The 18,654-nt window shown below is 43.4% G+C and overlaps 1 protein-coding gene across 2 annotated transcripts; it reads right to left on the reverse strand.

Moving 5' to 3' along the window:
* Nucleotides 1–5,984: 5,984 nt before the first annotated feature.
* On the reverse strand, nt 5,985–12,170 carry LOC110535130 (PR domain zinc finger protein 8-like). 2 transcript variants are annotated; one of them, XM_036936468.1, is made up of 4 exons: nt 11,935–12,170; nt 9,440–9,664; nt 8,383–8,617; nt 5,985–7,983 (listed from the first exon to the last, which is right to left on the reverse strand). In XM_036936468.1, the coding sequence occupies exons 2-4, from the start codon at nt 9,656–9,658 to the stop codon at nt 6,611–6,613; spliced, it is 1,827 nt and encodes a 608-aa protein (XP_036792363.1). In that variant the 5' UTR covers nt 9,659–9,664; nt 11,935–12,170; the 3' UTR covers nt 5,985–6,610. The 2 variants fall into 2 exon arrangements, with proteins under 2 accessions (XP_036792363.1, XP_036792364.1); XM_036936469.1 differs by lacking the exon at nt 9,440–9,664.
* Nucleotides 12,171–18,654: the final 6,484 nt, after the last annotated feature.

Genomic DNA, 18,654 nt, shown 5'->3' on the forward strand with positions numbered 1-18,654 from the left:
AACTAGCGAGCCGGGCAGTTTAACGAGCGCTGTGGACAAGTGGAGATGTAATGTCCTGAGCTACCACAGTAGAAACAGCTGTTGGTCTCACGTCTACGTTGGCGCTCCTCCTTAGTTAGCCCGTGTCGCCCCACTTGCATTGGTTCAGGATCTGGTGGCAAGACCCCTCCACTAATCCCGTGTGGGGAATAACGATCAAAACGTCCTGGTCCACTTCCTGAACCGAATGGTAACCGAGTTGCTGATTGATTGGATGGGCCCCACTGCTTCTCCCTCCTCTCTTGGACTCTATTATCTACCCGAATAGATAAAGTGACCAAGCTGTCTAGATCACTAGGCTCTGGATAGGATATCAGCTCGTCCTTGAGTTGCTCCGACAACCCCTGGTAAAAAGCCGCTTGTAGTGACTCCTCATTCCAACCACTCTCCACAGACAATGTCCTGAACTCGATCATAAAGTCTGCCACACTGCGAGCTCCTTGGCGAAGAGTGAAGAAACGTTTAGCTGCGTCCTTACCTCAGACTGGATGATCAAAAAGCCTTCTCAGCTCTCCCGTGAATTCCTGGTATGAAGACATGCAGGTCCCCTGTCGTTCCCAAACGGCTGAAGCCCATTCCAGAGCTCTTCCACGCAGCAGTTCAATAACAAAGGCTATCCTAGCCTTGTCAGTGGCGTAAGAATGGGGCTGCAGATCAAACACTAACCCACACTGCATAAGAAACGAACGGCATCTTCCCAAATCCCCTTCATATTTATCAGGCGTCGGTACCTTGGGTTCACGGAAGGAAAACGCATCAGGCACAGCAGGTGAGATGGGTGAAACAGGTGGTGAATGAATCGCCAGCAAACTGAGCTGATCCTGGATCTGTGTCAAGCTAGCAGATCATTTCTGGATTGCAACCGCTATCTCCTGTAGCTCCGTCTTGTGTTGTCCCAATGTCCTCCCCTGCTGGGTAATGGCATGGCAAACGGAATCCAAGTCCGCTGGGTTCATTCTTGGCCGGATCGTTCTGTCACGATTCTTCAAAGTCGAACCCAGAAGCAGACCAGGACAAGGAGAGTAGGAAAAAGGTGAGTATTTATTTACAAGTGAATGGGTAGATATATCCAGGTGGTGTAGCGGGTAGCGGTGATGAGTTGATGGGAGTAAATAGGTGGATCCAATGGGGAAGCGGAATCTTCTGACGACCAGGCGGGAATGGGGTAAATGATCCGGGTGAGTAATTGAAGACAGAACAAACAGAGGTAAGTTCAAGGCAAGCAATACGTAACAAACAACAAAACAACTTCTATCCAACTTGAGGCTGATACTCTGGCACAACATACTGTTAATGGCTAACGATCCAGCAGGGAATGGATGTCAGGTCCGGGCTTATGAAGAGGAGAGATGATGATCAGGACCAGGTGTGCAGATAGCTGATGGGATACAGGTGCGGGTAATCAGAAACCCCAACTGGCTACATTGCCCGGCAACCAGACAGGGTGCGTTCCAGGACGCCGGAAAAACTCTCCAGGACAGAACATAGGCAAAAAACAGACTCAGGAAACGGGATTCGTGACAGAGAGAGAGACATGGGGAGAGAGAGAAATAGGGAGAGGGAGGCATGGGGAGAGGGAGACATGGGGGAGAGGGAGGCATGCAGAGAGGAGACATGGGGAGAGGGAGACCCGGGGAGAGGGAGGCATTGGGAGAGGGAGGAATGGGGAGAGGGAGGCATGGGGGAGAGGGAGGCATGCAGAGAGGAGACATGGGGAGAGGGAGGAATGGGGAGAGGGAGGCATGGGGGAGAGGAGGCATGGGGGAGACGGAGGCATGGGGAGAGGAGGCATGGGGAGAGGGAGGCATGGGGAGAGAGAGACATAGGGAGAGGGAGACACGGGGAGAGGGAGACATGGGGAGAGAGAGACATAGGGAGAGGGAGGCATGGGGAGAGGGAGACATGGGGGAGAGGGAGGCATGGGGAGAGGGAGGCATGGGCAGTGGTAGGCATGGGGAGAGGGAGGCATGGGGAGAAGAGGCATGGGGAGAGGGAGGCATGGGGAGAGGGAGACATGGGGAGAGGGAGACACGGGGGAGAGGGAGGCATGGGGGAGAGGGAGACATGGGGAGAGAGAGAAATAGGGAGAGGGAGGCATGGGGAGAGGGAGACATGGGGAGAGGAGGCATGGGGAGAGGGAGACATGGGGAGAGGAGGCATGGGGAGAGGGAGACATGGGGAGAGGGAGGCGTGGGGAGAGGGACGCATGGGGAGAGGGAGACATGGGGAGAGGGAGACACGGGGAGAGGGAGACATGGGGAGAGAGAGAAATAGGGAGAGGGAGGCATGGGGAGAGGGAGACATGGGGAGAGGAGGCATGGGGAGAGGGAGACATGGGGAGAGGAGGCATGGGGAGAGGGAGACATGGGGAGAGGAGGCATGGGGAGAGGAGGCATGTGGAGAGGGAGGCATGGGGAGAGGAGGCATGGGGAGAGGGAGGCATGGGGAGAGGAGGCATGAGGAGAGGGAGACATGGGGAGAGGGAGACACGGGGAGAGGGAGACATGGGGAGAGAGAGAAATAGGGAGAGGGAGGCATGGGGAGAGGGAGACATGGGGGAGAGGGAGGCATGGGGAGAGGGAGACATGGGGAGAGGAGGCATGGGGAGAGGGAGACATGGGGAGAGAGAGAAATAGGGAGAGGGAGGCATGGGGAGAGGGAGACATGGGGAGAGGAGGCATGAGGAGAGGGAGACATGGGGAGAGGGAGACACGGGGAGAGGGAGACATGGGGAGAGAGAGAAATAGGGAGAGGGAGGCATGGGGAGAGGGAGACATGGGGGAGAGGGAGGCATGCAGAGAGGAGACATGGGGAGAGGGAGACATGGGGGAGAGGGAGGCATGGGGAGAGGGAGACATGGGGAGAGGGAGACATGGGGGAGAGGGAGGCATGCAGAGAGCTGCACAAAATGGAACCTGGGTCTACCACAGTGCCATTTAATTGATTGGTATCCATAATTTGGATCTATTCACCTGGAGAGTTATTTGTTGATGTGTTTTGAGGACTCTGTTATGTCCATCTGACTCTGTGAGCTAGATAAAAGTGTTAATTCATGTGTCTACACTACAGCGTTTGAGGGATCTGACAATGGACATCTGATGATGCGTACTTGGTTGTAGTTCACATTATTGCCGCTTGATGTCACTGTTGAGCTATATTTTGACGTGTTAGCGTATAGTTCAGTGTTTCTCATTGTGCGTCATTCTCCTGGCAACTGTTAACGATAGATAGTCCTACGTATCTGCACAATGCAAATTAATGCATCCAAATAATTACATTGAAATATTTTATGAATTTCAATAAAAGGTAAAACCTAGGCTACATTTATTAGCCTTTGTGGCCTTAAATTGTTTGTTTTTTTGTGTTTTTTTTAAAACATTTGTTCATGATCGTAGTGTAAATAGTATGAATAGCGTGCATGTGTTCTAGCTATCCACTTACGATAAAGGGAACTTCATTTCACTGTAAATCAATAGTCACCCCTAAAACACCAGGATTTGTGACTTCACATAGAATAATAGATTTGATTCTAATGCAACGGATTTATTATATCCACATAATGAGATGTAGCCAGTAGGCCTTTTATAGGCTTACGGAAAGGGGAGGGTATACAGGTCTAGTGGGGTACGAAGAAAAACCTACCGCATGTAAGTGGTTTATTTATTTATTTTTCTATTTGATCAAAGGTCAATTATTTTATTCATCCGAAATATTTGCAGGGTTGCTGATATTCTTTGGATTTAACAATACATATGCCATTGGTAGGCATATTGGACGGTGAATGCAACCGTAATGTTCATGGGAATTGTGTTTTATTTCATAGAAAGAGTACAGCTTCTAATGCCCGTGCGAGTAATCTCTGCACGGCATTTCTTCTTCATTATGTGAAGGAGTTTGAGAGGGAAAGAGCCTTTTAGAATGCCCTGCCAAGCTATTTGCTTTCATTATGTGGTAGTGGCGTTGGAGACCAACTAATCACCTGTCTTGGAAAAAGATTGAACACCTTATTTAACTTGATAGGGATGCGTTGTAGTATTTGCAAGCTATTACACGAAATAGGATAATTCTGTAAGCCTAACGGTATGTGAGAATATGTAGAGTTGCAGCGCACTCACACTCATTTTCGGCTTATTAAAACAGATATCACACCAGCATATACAAGTAAACAGGAAAACTATTTTATTTTGTATTAGTATTACGTATTATAATTATTATTATTAATAACAATAAGTAGTGATATTACTAGGCCAATATTTAGTCTCGCTTGGTCAGAGAAATTCGACAATGCAGGCGCGTCCTCTCTAATCCTCCTCTTGATAACAGAATACAGAATAGAAAGAGAAAACAGAAACCACTACATACACGATTGTGTATTTCTTGACAAAGCACTAGGCCTTTACCCGTGAAAACATGGTTATTTCTGATTTTAATCGACAACAAAAAACTGTTGTTTTATACTACACGATTTGTTTTAGGAGCTAGCACATCGTGTTAACGGCCCCATGTCTGTCATGTTAACCTTTATTGCAAACAGTGAGCGATTGTTTGAGATGTTTTTTTGTTTGTTTTTGTTTTACATTTTGGCATCGAATTTGGCCAGTTGTCCCAAAAAAAATGATAATTGCATACTTATCGGTTAAGTGGTTATGCCTGTGTCACACTGAAGTTTAAACCCTTATTAATCAAATTTAATATTGATTAATATTCTATACAATACCTGAAACTCAACTGCCGCAATTCCCCTGCACATTGACTTCGTACCGGTACTCCTGGTACATAGCCTCGTTATTGTTATTTTATCGTGTTAGTATTTCCTTTTTTTTGTGTCCTAAAGCTTCTTACTTTTTAACTCTGCGTTGTTGGGACAGGGGCTCGTCAGTCAGCATTTCAATGTAAAGTCTACACCTGTTGTTTTCGGCGCATATAACAAATAACATGTCATTTCTTTTAAGTTGTTATTTTGTAAAAACACAAGGTTCCACACACATAGATGAAAATAAAGCTATTTTATTGTCAAAGCATTCAACATGATTCAGATAAACTATCAAGTAGTACATTTCACTGATTTCAGCATGAAGGACAAAACCCTGAAACTATTCCCCACTGACACAAAATATCACACTTTGTATTTCAAACCAAAAAAAACAAACAAACATGTATTTACATTGTGCCTGTATAATCTTCATCTTATTTATATCGACTATTATTATACTCTGCACTCTGAAATATAGTCAGTGTGTCTGACGTCACATCCCCATTTGTGTCAATAATATTTAACCTTTAAAGTGAACATGAAAAAAAAAAAGTTATTGAATACTAAACCATGTAATGTAACTATTTTTTATTATCATTTTCTATATATGTATTTATACAATATAAAATACAACTTACTGTACATTTAAATTACACATATTCTTATCTTCCCTTATTTCCCAAATTGTAAGTGCTTCATAAGATAAATAGAGTCCTTTCTCAAAGTCAAAAAATGCATTTGCATACACTCAAATAAAGAAACATGACATTTTGAAAAAGAAACAAAAAACAGACTGAAGGAAAATAACAACTGTCTGTGTTGAAAGTGGAAACAAGTGCTCTGTTTAGGTGGTGTATATCCAGCCAGTCAGTCAGCCAGTCAGTCAGTCAGTCAGCCAGTCAGCTAGCCAGTCAGTCAGTCAGCCAGTCAGCTAGCCAGTCAGCCAGTCAGCTAGCCAGTCAGCCAGTCAGCTAGCCAGTCAGTCAGTCAGCCAGTCAGTCAGTCAGTCAGCCAGTCAGTCAGCCAGTCAGCCAGTCAGTCAGTCAGCTAGCCAGTCAGTCAGCCAGTCAGTCAGCCAGTCAGCCAGTCAGTCAGCCAGCCAGTCAGCTAGCCAGTCAGCCAGCCAGTCAGCCAGTCAGTCAGCCAGTCAGTCAGCCAGTCAGCTAGCCAGCCAGTCAGCCAATCAGTCAGTCAGTCTGCTAGCCAGTCAGCTAGCCAGCCAGTCAACCAGTCAGTCAGCCAGTCAACCAGTCAGTCAGCCAGTCAGTCAGCCAGTCAGTCAGTCAGCCAGCCAGTCAGTCAGTCAGTTAGTAATTCCATGTCTGTTTACCAGATGGTAAAAAAGTTCCTCCCCATGGTCAGTGATGTGATAACCTTTTCCCACTATATTGCCGACCCAAACCGTACTGTGCTGAATTGGCTCGGGTATCTTATCTTCCAATTGTCCTTTATGCTCTGTCCCAGTAACTTCATGGATGACCGAGCCATACTGTGCTGGCTCGGCTACAGTATTTTCTTTACACAGTGTCCTTTGTGGAAAAGGTTTCCTTCATTTGATGCAAGTCCGTAACCCAGCTCAGCTTGGCTCAGTTCAGCTTGGCTCAGCTCAGCTTGGCTCAGCTCAGCTTGGCTCAGCTCAGCTTGGCTCAGTTCAGCTTGGCTCAGCTCAGCTTGGCTCAGTTCAGCTTGGCTCAGCTCAGCTTGGCTCAGCTCAGCTTGGCTCAGCTTAGCTTGGCTCAGTTCAGCTTGGCTCAGTTCAGCTTGGCTCAGTTCAGCTTGGCCTAGCAGTGTGAAAACGGTTTGCTGTTGATCTAAAGGTCAGTTGTGGGAGGTCATGTGACGCGAGAGGTGGTGCCTCTCCCTGAACGACTCGTTACAGATTGGACACTTGAGTTTCTCCTCACGCCTCCTCTTAACCATCGGCTCCATGGCCAACTCCTTCTTGTGGTGCGACCTCATGTGATACACCAGGTCAGAGGTCATCCTGAAGGAGGCGTTGCACTTGGCGCACCAGTTCTGGGCGGGCAGACACAGAGAGGTGAAGGAGGGGGGGAGTAAGGTTAATGCTGAGGGCATCTGCAGCTGGATGGGGCCCTGGCTCTTAGGCCAGAAGGCTGTGGCAGCAGCCGCTGCGTAGAGGAACGGGCTCTGCTTGGACATGGCGCCCGGCACGGGGCAGTTGGTGCTCAGCTCGGCGCCGTGGAGTTTGGCGGCCAGGTGGTCTGCCTGGTAGAGTCTAGAGGAGGAGATGGTGTCGCCCACCGGCGGGTGGCAGTCCAGCAGTTTAGGCGTGGTCATGACCAGAGGAGAGATCTGGGAGAAGGAGGAGGTAGCGTGGCGGGAGGGTTGGCTGAATGCGCTCTTCCTCTCCCCACTGTTCCCCCCACCATGCTGGGCTACGGAGGTGAAGGCGCTCCCTAGCGGAGAGGCCTCCATGCGGGTCTGTGGCTGGACAGGCTGAGTCTCCGACAGAACCTGCCTGATGTTGAGATGCTTCTCCTGGGGAGGGTTGTTGACGGGGCCGGGCCGACCTCCGTCCTTGTTTTCGGCGTTGGAGCTCTGGAGGTTTTTGGTGGTGCCGCTGTTACCGTGCGTCTTTAGGCTCTGTGGAGACTTCTTGACCTCGGTGAAGGCGCTGCGTTTACCCTCACCACCTGACTCAGTGGATCCCGACCCTGGTGCGGAGAACGTTGGCCCTCGTCTGTTCTCCTCCAGGCCGTAGGCTCCCCGGTAGTTCTGTGCCGAGCTAGCCAGCTCCTCCTTAGACTTGAGGGACTGAGACAGACTCAGAGAGGCCCTGCTACCATCCCTGTCCCTCTCTCTATCCCTGTCCTCTACCTCTGAGAACTTCCTCTTCCCAGAGCTCTCGCTGCGTATCTCAGCCTCGCGGTCGCTGGGTGGGCTAGTCCGGCTGTTCTCTAGGTCCCTGGCTAGGTTATGGAAGTCTGTGGAGGGTTTGGCGTTGTCCCCCTCCGAGCGACCCAGTTTAGGGCTTGCCCTGGTGGGTGTGGTAGTTGTAAGGTTGGGGTTAGGGCGCTCGGTGCTTGGCTCCTTACTGGGGACCTCCTCGTCCACATCGCCCGCCGCCATGCTCTGTAGTCTCTTGGTGCAGCGAAACCTCAGGTGGGCGAGGAAAGGGAACTCAAATTGAAAGCGCTGGTTGCAGTCAGGACACGAATAGGGAGCCGACCCTGAAAACAGAGGGAAATAATGTCAGTCATTCAGAAAGAAGCTCTGTAGTAAGATATCTCCCTGAAAAACATCACTGTAATGTTTTGTTATAGGACTATAAGCTACTAATTATTATCAATTATAAATTATAAATAGGCCTAGAGAAGGTTAATTAAATGTATTTTTTTTAAACAAATTAATGTACCCTAAAGGAAATGATACGGTGGGTGTAAATGCCAGGATGTGTTACAATATGACCTAATTAAACAATAACAGCGGGGTTATTACGCTCTTGAACTTGAGCTTCAAATCAACAGTATTCCTCAACTTTTGTTTAATGATGCCGCAAAAGTGCAACGCAAACGCCTATATAAAAAATAATAAGCCGAGTACCAGGTCATGCTACAATTGCAGCTCACCCTTGGCCTTGACCGGCGCTTTACCGGCGCTGAGCAGCAGCAGCAGCTCAATCAGGTCTTTCCCGTACCAGACCAACAGCTCCTCGTCCTTCTCGATCCTCCGGAGAGACCGGTAGAACAGCTGACCGTTCTTCACGTAGGCCTCGAGGTTCTGCTCCTCCCGGTCCCGCGCCGACTGCACGAGCCGCAGCCACATCAAGCCCTCAGACGTGCTGTTAGCTGCTGAGGTGTCCACCTGCGCGGTCAAACGGTGACAGAGAGCGAGGCAAATCGGTTAGTTGGTCCGAAACGAGAAGTCCGTGCGCCAGTATTCATTCTAACCGTTACGCATAGGCTGTCCAATTTTTTTTTTTTAAATAGGCAATTTTTCATGTGTTTTGGCTGTGCAACTATCAATATGCATTATACCTACATGCGCTCTTGTAAGATAAGACCTCCAATAGGTTCTAATCTAATGGTTACCCAGACTATTTGCATTGACCCCCCCCCCCCCCCCCCCTATTCTACGCTGCTACTACTCTCTGTTAATATCTATGCATCGTCACTTCAATAACTCTGCCTACATATTACCTCAATTACCTCGACATCGGTGCCCCCCGCACATTGACTCTGTACCGGTACCCCCTGTATATAGTCCCGCTATTGTTATTTTACAGATACTCTTGAATTATTTGTTATTCTTATCTCTTACTTTTCTTTTTTTTTGGAGGGGGGGGGGGTGGTATTTTCATAAAACTGCATTGTTGGTTAATTAAGGGCTTGTAAGTAAGCATTTCACTGTAAGGTCTACACACCTGTTGTATTCGGGGCATGTGACTAATAAAGTTTGATTTGATTTTAATACATAGAGTATACCGTGTCACACCGACGTCACGAGAAATAGAAATGTGAAACTATACTGTGCTATCTTGTTGGTGAAATGGGATCAATAATGACAGAATCAACCACGGCAGACAATTTAATTCAGTCTGAAGAAGGAGACTGTAATAACATCGCAAAGAAATAATATTATCATTGTTATCATTCCAGAAAAATCATGATATTTGTCTTTCCTTACCCTGAATATGTAAGGCGCCGTTCGTTTGTCCGTTGATTTGAGCGCTACGAAGGCTATGCTGTCATACAACGACGTGTGGCTCAAAACACAAGGCCCGAAAATGGCATTTTCCGGAATGTCACATGTGGTGTAGACACTGGTGAATATATCCGTTAGACACTGCTGCACGGCTTTAGCGTCGCCGTCCCAAACCAACTTCTGTGAGCTGGATTCCTCCATCGTTGACTATTGGTTGCGAACAGAACAGACAAAGAGAAAGAATGAATAAAGATACAATATACTAATGTCTAGAGATGATGATGAGGTCAAATAAACTGGCACTTCGTGAGAGGGTTGGCTAAATGCATGTAGTCAGCTGTCAAGGCCGAGCTGGACTAGGAAAGGGAATTTTTGTGGGGCCGGTCGTTTTAATTAATTGAAGTAGGATGAGAATGGCCTATCAATTTCAAAGAGCATGGTTGGTTGCCTATTTTCCGCGGAAATTCCCAGATGCTGATGAAATAGCTGTTAATTAGGAGAAAATTAATGCATGGTCCTAAACGGAATAGGAACAATGGTGTAACATTTTTTTAAATGTTTTATAATTACGATAAACATATACAACCAGAACATTAATACAATAATGTTAATACAATGAATGCAGTATTACAAGCATTTCACTACACCCGCAAAAACATCTGCTAATCACGTGTTATATGTGAGCAATAAAAATTTGATTTGATTTGATAATAATACAAAAAAAAATCCAATATCAATGCAATGATAATAATGACATTGATACTAATATATTATCGCTGTCTCTAAATGATTATTGTTTATGGGCCTAACATGAATTCTATTTGGTAGAGATGTATTACTTCAATTAGGCGTATTATTATTATTATAACTACTATTATTACAAAGGCTTTACTACACTGGATGTGCAAACGGAACTGTGCATTCATCTCAAACCCTAATTTCTAAGTGTGTAACCTAATTATTTAAATTTAGCCTCTGGTAGAGGAAGAAAAAAAATAGCAATAAGAAACGGTAAGGTCCGTATAAAATCGAAAGAGCAATATCGAATGGATTTGGAAGTGGACTGTCAAAGTCACCGGTTTCGTGTCAGACAACCTTTCACTCCATCCTACACGCGCTCACAACGTATGTCCCCCTCATTACCATAATCCACCACGTTCCCTCTCGAGACTGTAATTAAGGCAGCACGCAGAGTGTATTTACGGGTGACCAGTTTCTCTGGCCTCACTGAATTATGCAGCTGTGATCTACCTTTGCTTTGCCACTTGTTCAATTCAATTATGCGTATAGGCCGGTGTAAACACATCCCGTAGACACTTGCATGCAGGCAACAACAAAAAAATTGCCGTGTGTCTAGATGCATGTCTGGTAAATAATAATAACGATAACGATTCAACTTTTGTATTATCAAATTCATTATATTTGTGCATGTTCATTTTAATGTCATGTTATCTTAATTTTATGCACATATGCAAATGTTTTTGTAATTGTTTTCTTCTAAATCGTGCTACCTTGCCTTTAACACAAACCATGCGTCCAGATCTCAAGAGCTTATTAACTAAAACCTACTTAATAATATTTGGCATGTAATAATGATAATTTGTCATGTAAATATATAACGACAAAATGTTGTAAAATATTGAAACGTGTTGATACGTTGAACATGCCTAAATGTTCCCCATATCATGAGATGTTACTTCTTGTCCACTGTTTGATGATGGATCCTTAGTTTTCCATTCATTTTCTCACAGTGTCTGAGCCTAAAAGCAACAAAAAAAATGAACAGCTGTCTGCAATGCATATCAAACAAAATGATCCTCTTTCAGATGCCGCTTTATAGTGAAACATTATCATTCAAGAAACGTACCGGCCCTCGAACCAAAGTAACTTTTCTCTTCAGCTGCGTCGGTTGAGAGAAAATGCTTTGGAGCTATAGCCTACGATCCTGTTCTCCTATTTAGCCGATTCTATATCAAAAACATTTGAACAAAATGCTACCCTTCAATTAAAGACCACCGCTTGCAGAAAAAAGCATTTTTTTCGCTCCATCTCCTATATAACCCAGTCTTTTGTGACTTTAAAGGTCGCTCTCTCACCAAGGGAAAGCCACACAAAAGGTCTAATGAATATGCATCTGAGCTAAATGAGAGAGAATAGCACCCGGAATGTATGCGCATCCATAAAATGGATGAGGCCAACCCATTCAACCTTCTGCCTCCTATTTCAGAGCGTGTTTTACTCCTATATCCGGGTGCCTTGTCAGTCTAAAAAAACTGCCCTAAATCAACGCAAGAGCTGAATTGCCGATTGTCTGCTTGCCCCCAACATCTGCGGAGCTCTGTCTCTAACACTACACCGTGCTCCATTCATGGGATGCTGACTTGGCTACTGCTTTGTGGCGGTGCCTGCCCGTCTTTCTGTCGCTGCAAAACAAACCCTCTATAAAGCGCGTACAAACACAGACTCTGGCCACATACCTTTTTTTTGTTGACAATAAATAATAATCCACCAAAGTGATGCTTGAATCAATATGCCGCCTTGGAGAGCAGGTTTCGATGCGTCCTCCGCGTCAGTACATGTCCCTGTGTGGTCGTTTGAAAGTGACAGTGGTGCCGCTGATATCGCCCTTTGCTGAGAGGCAGAGAGAGAGAGAGAGAGAGAAAGAGATGCGTGCAGAAGGGGCGCGATGCACTGGCTGACTGGCACACACACACACACTTTTTGTTTGCAGCACATAATCTACCCAATGAGGCGTGTCACTCACCGTCTCCTCCCTTTAACTCTTTACTGGCCGACTGTCATTGGCTGAGATTTATAGGCCGTATAGGCTACAGCTACAGCCTCGTGCCATAACCTCCCAGAGCGCCTTTTTTTTTGTTGTTGTTATTATACCGTTGTTTCAGTTTGCGCGAGCACAACATAAAGCCATTCATATAAGATTTATTAAGGATTTTTAAACCGATTGACTCTCAAAGTAGGGTTGTGTTTTTTTTCTACTAAATTGTCCATAAACAATGGATTGTAGCTACACTTAAGCCGTATTATTCATGTTGAGGTTTTATTAAGGCTTGCTTCCTATAATTATTTATTATTTTAAAAATGTTTATTGGCCTATTATTTTTTATTATTATAATTATTATAATTGCTTCAATAGCTTATTGAAGTTCAATTAAAGTCAGCAATATGAACGCCCCATGAATGAAAATAGATATCAAATCATTCCGTCACCTTACCATTACTAGCATCTGAAGTTTCCACGGCCACGTACGGCGCTTTGCCCTGCAGGGAGGCGGCAGCCTAGTGGACACCTGCCTGGCTAGCGCCCAGCGTCCGGGGGAAAAACCGGACATTGTCGTTATGGAGACGGTGGGGACACGGTCGAGCCGTTCCACCGCTGGGCCAACCGACTGATGATCAGCTGTGTTAGAGAAAGCGGTTTAAGGTCAGGCTATAGTGAGTAGCCTTGGCGTACTATGTGATTTACTATCTCTTATTGTCATGTCCTATGACTAGCTCATTTGCATTATATGGCCCGAAAGTTTTTTTTATTTTTTTTTAAACAGCTAATCTTAACATAGGAAAGATCAGCAACCTGAACAACTCTGGGGGTCTGAACGAAGATGTTACATTTAGTAATTTAATGACATCGTAATATGTGACAAAGCACATATAGTGTCAGGTAACCAAAGCAATGACGTTTCATGATTTTAGATCACTGCCTTCAGCGCTAGGCTAAATACTTCCGCCATAGATCCCAAAGTTTCAGAAGTTGTCCGAATTAATTGACCAGAAATAATTCACTTAAGAGCATCCATCCTTTCATCTTTCCATCCATCCAACCTTCCGTGCATTTAAGTCTTTAGGTAGTTACTACGCACATGAGCTCATGTCACAAAGTCTGCATTTTCAAGCTTTATCTTTATAGAAAAAAGGTTGTAAGGAAATCATATTGCGCATTCATATCCATAGCAGGCGCACATCTGTATTCTAATGTCTAATACTATTCTATTATGTTGTGTTCTAATTTATTATTCTATTCTGTTCTGTTCTATTCTCTTCTGTTCTCTTCTGTTCTATTCTGTTTTGTTGTGTTCTGTTCTGTTTTGTTCTATTTGTTCTGTTCTATCTGTTCTGTTCTTTTCTGTTCTGTTCTGTTCTATTTTATTCTGTTCTGTTCTCTTCTGTTCTGTTCTATTTTATTCTATTCTATTCTGTTCTGTTTAGTTCTATTCTGTTCTATTCTGTTTGGTTCTATTCTGTTCTGTTTTTTTTTTCTTCTATCTGTTCTGTTCTATCTGTTCTGTTCTATTCTGTTCTCTTCTCTTCTATTCTGTTCTCTTCTATTCTGTTCTCTTCTCTTCTATTCTGGTCTATTCTATTCTGTTCTATTCTATTCTGTTCTATTCTGTTTAGTTCTATTCTGTTTAGTTCTATTCTGTTTTGTTCTATTCTGTTCTGTTTTGTTCTATCTTTTCTGTTCTGTTCTATTCTGTTCTGTTCTATTCTATTCTGTTCTATTCTGTTTAGTTCTATTCTATTCTATTCGATTCTGTTTTCTTCTGTTATATTCTGTTCTATTCTGTTCTGTTATATTCTATTCTGTTGTATTCTGTTCTATTCTGTTTTGTTCTATTCTGTTCTGTTTTCTTCTGTTGTTTTCTATTCTATTCTATTGTTTCATTTCTGTATTTTGAGAGCATGTGGTTTCAATCTGGTTGTAAGCCTGATGAATTCCGGGGCAAGGTATTGGTTTGGAAGGAGTAATTTCATGTGATGTACAGTAAGTTCACCCGGAACTAACTCTAACCCTACAGCTGATGAGGCAGAGGTGGCACTGTCATACAACTAATGTGAAGGTAATGTACTGGAGCCCACAGTGCTATTCCATTCTATTCATTTTACCCCAATGTATATGAACAAATCCTTAAACCAATCATTGAACAAATAATGGTTAAAACACAATTCAGATAGGGCTAGTAATCAAAGCATTCTCAGGATAGCTGAAGCTGGGCTTCAGTATGAAGATATGTTGATGCTGAAGTTGCTTGCTCTCCCGTCTTTATTTAACATGGCATAACAATATCCTAGCTGACAAACAAACGGGGACGTCAAAACTTAAAGCTTCCTACTGCATGATGCATGAAACACACTGCAATTTGTATCGGTCCGTTCACCCTATCAGCTCTACTGGCTGGTGAACTCAGAGTAAAGAGGCGCTGATTGAGGATCAGATCCCTCACATCCACGTAATCTTAGTAATTATAATGTAGAAGTCGAGACTGATCTAAGATCAGCATTACAACTCTGAGACACTTTTTTAATTTGGCTCAGACTTAGTAACACAACCTACTGTCTGAAGACAGCGGTAGTGTAAAATACTGTATGTCATGTTGCCTAGACAATGGTGTCATAAACAGATTTAGAATCCAGCTCCGATGATGTAGTTCTGTCTATTTCTCTGAGGTTTCATCTCAATGTCACTAACCTGTATTAATGAAGGTTGAATGGATTTATTTCCCTCTATCTCTCCTATCTCTCTCTATCTCTCCTTACTATATTTAGTAATATTTCTCATAATTGTTATTATTTCTGACAGCTTCATGATTGTTTCACAATTTTGTTGGACCTATCTGGATAATTACAACATAAAAGGCTCAAGTGTCAACTGAGCATTACAGTAGAATTACAGCAGTATTCCATTAGAACACAGTAGACTATAGAATATAATTTCTATAGAATTATAGAACTATAGAATATAATTTCTATAGGATTATAGAACTATAGAATATAATTTCTATAGAATTATAGAACTATAGGATAGAGTAGCTATATAATTATAGAACTATAGAATATCATTTCTATAGAATTATAGAACTATAGGATAGAGTAGCTATATAATTATAGAACTATAGAATATCATTTCTATAGAATTATAGAACTATAGGATAGAGTAGCAATATAATTATAGAACTATAGAATATACTTTCTATAGAATTTTAAGACTATAGAACAGAGTAGCTATATAATTATAGAACTATAGAATATCATTGCTATATAATTATAGAACTATGGAATAGAGTAGCGATATAATTATTGAACTATAGAATACAATTGCTATAGAATTATAGAACTATAGGATAGAGTAGCTATATAATTGTAGAACTATAGAATATAATTGCTATAGAATTATTGAAGTATAGAATAGAATAGCTATAGAATTATTGAACTATAGAATAGAATAGTAGAATACCACTGAAATGTGGTATCTCATTCCTCAGAGCAAAACTGCATTAACTTAGATGTTTTATTTACATGAAGTCATTGTCTGTATATATTCTGGGGCAGAAACAGATTGATGTGTTAGTGGGGAATGTCATCCTGCTCAGTGCAGTCCTGCTTAGCCAAGCATGATAAGGCCCTGTTCCCATACACTGCCTGAATTAAAGACACAAAGCCTGCCCAATCAGTAGCCATCTGCTGTGACCAGAGCACCACATCATGATGATGGTGGAGGCAAGGGGCTGGCCTGGGCCTGGACAGAATGGCTGTGTGTGTCCCAACCCCCCCCCCCCCCCCCACCCCCCCACCCCAACACACACACACACACACTCATTGTTTTACTACAAATGGCCCCATTTTATACTAGTGGTTTAAGAGTGCCTGCTGCCTCCTCTATACACACACAAACACAAACACACACGCACACACACACACAACATAAACACAAACACACACACACAAACATACACACACAACATAAACACAAACACACACACACAAACACAAACACACACACACAACATAAACACAAACACACACTTTAGTGTCAAATGCAGCACGTGGCCCAGCCAAGGAGGACAATATCCATAAATGCTAATTGCAGACTAATTGTGAGGTCACCCATTCACAGTGACAACCCACTGGGCATATACACTGGTTGAATCAACGTTGGTTCCAAGTCATTTAAAAAATATTACAACGAACCAACGTGGAATAGACATTGAATTGACATCACAATGTCAACAAAATCAGAATAATGTATATAAATAGAACACATATAATGAGGATAATTGATTCTTGTATTCATTAATTGCATAATCTGACACTATTAAGCATATTTGTTTGTCCCTAAAACCATTGTTTTCCTCTATTCTATCGGTCATCTAGTTTATGTAAATTACTTAATGGTGACAACACCCTTATGATCCCATGACAAGACAAAATGTCTCTCTCACACACACACACACACACACACACACACACACACACACACACACACACACACACACACACACACACACACACACACACACACACACACACACTCTAAGGAAGAGCTCATATACTCATAATTCCAACAGGATCCCCATTAGGTGACTCCATGGCGACAGTCTTCCTGGGGTCCGACACAAAACCAAAAAGACATTACAGAAAAAAATATATTTAAAAACATGAACATGTGGTGTGCGTGTGTGTATCTATCAGTTCCACACACATGTCAGAACACACGACACATAGGTCACATGTCAGAGCACACAACACGTAGGTCACATGTCAGTACACACAACACGTAGGTCACATGTCAGTACACACAACATGTAGGTCACATGTCAGTACACACAACACGTAGGTCACATGTCAGTACACACAACCAGTAGGTCACATGTCAGTACATACACACAACCAGTAGGTCACATGTCAGTACATACACACAACCAGTAGGTCACATGTCAGAGCACACAACACGTAGGTCACATGTCAGAGCACACAACACGTAGGTCACATGTCAGTACACACAACACGTAGGTCACATGTCAGTACACACAACCAGTAGGTCACATGTCAGTACATACACACAACCAGTAGGTCACATGTCAGTACACACAACCAGTAGGTCACATGTCAGTACATACACACAACCAGTAGGTCACATGTCAGTACACACAACCAGTAGGTCACATGTCAGAGCACACAACCAGTAGGTCACATGTCAGTACATAAACACAACCAGTAGGTCACATGTCAGAGCACACAACACGTAGGTCACATGTCAGTACACACAACCAGTAGGTCACATGTCAGTACATACACACAACCAGTAGGTCACATGTCAGTACATAAACACAACCAGTAGGTCACATGTCAGTACACACAACCAGTAGGTCACATGTCAGTACACACAACCAGTAGTTCACATGTCAGTACATACAACCAGTAGGTCACATGTCAGAGCACACAACACGTAGGTCACATGTCAGAGCACACAACACGTAGGTCACATGTCAGTACACACAACCAGTAGGTCACATGTCAGTACATACACACAACCAGTAGGTCACATGTCAGTACATAAACACAACCAGTAGGTCACATGTCAGTACATACACACAACCAGTAGGTCACATGTCAGTACATAAACACAACCAGTAGGTCACATGTCAGTACACACAACCAGTAGGTCACATGTCAGTACATACAACCAGTAGGTCACATGTCAGTACATACAACCAGTAGGTCACATGTCAGTACATACAACCAGTAGGTCACATGGGGGAGAGGCATTGTGCCGTGAGGTGTTGCTTTATTTGTTTGTTTAAACCAGGTTTGCTGTTTTAATGGGGATTAAAAAGGTTTTTATAGTAATTTATTTTTCAACGATCTACAGAAAACACTCTGCAATGTCAAAGTGGAAGAAACATTCTAACATTTGTAAAGAAATGACAAATAAAACAGTAATTTATATCTTGATATACCCTCTGAGTAAATTCATGTTAGAATCTCCTTTGGCAGCTTTGGCAGTCATTCTGAGTCTCTAAGAGTCTCTAAGAGATTTCCACACCTGGATTGTGCAACATTTGCCCGTTATTCTTTAAACATTCTTCAAGCTCTGTCAAATGGGTTGTTGATCAATGCTACATAACCATTTTCATTTCTTGCCATATATTTTCAAGCAGATTTAAGTCAAAGCTGTAACTCAGCCACCCAGGAAAATTCCCTGTCTTCTTGGTAAGCAACTCCAGTGTAGATTTGGCCTTGTGTTTCAGGTTATTGTCCTTCTGAAAGGTGAATTCATCTCCCAGAAAGCAGACTGGTGGAAAGCAGACTGAACCAGGTTTTCCACTAGGATTTTGCCAGTGCTTAGCTCTATTCCATTTCGTTTTTTTATCCTGAAGAACTCCCCAGCCCGTAACAATTAC

This window comes from Oncorhynchus mykiss, chromosome 11 (genome assembly GCF_013265735.2).
Source record: "Oncorhynchus mykiss isolate Arlee chromosome 11, USDA_OmykA_1.1, whole genome shotgun sequence".
NCBI classification, from domain to species: Eukaryota; Metazoa; Chordata; class Actinopteri; order Salmoniformes; family Salmonidae; genus Oncorhynchus; species Oncorhynchus mykiss.

Bases quoted from the DNA above. Each gene is read 5' to 3' on its own strand.
- LOC110535130 (XM_036936468.1), bottom strand. From the start codon at position 9,658: ATGGAGGAATCCAGCTCACAGAAGTTGGTTTGGGACGGCGACGCTAAA. The intron at 8,618-9,439 runs GTAAGGAAAGAC...TTGACCGCGCAG, and splicing joins CGGCGCCTTACATATTCAGG to GTGGACACCTCAGCAGCTAA. The intron at 7,984-8,382 runs GTGAGCTGCAAT...CTCTGTTTTCAG, and splicing joins AGCGCCGGTCAAGGCCAAGG to GGTCGGCTCCCTATTCGTGT.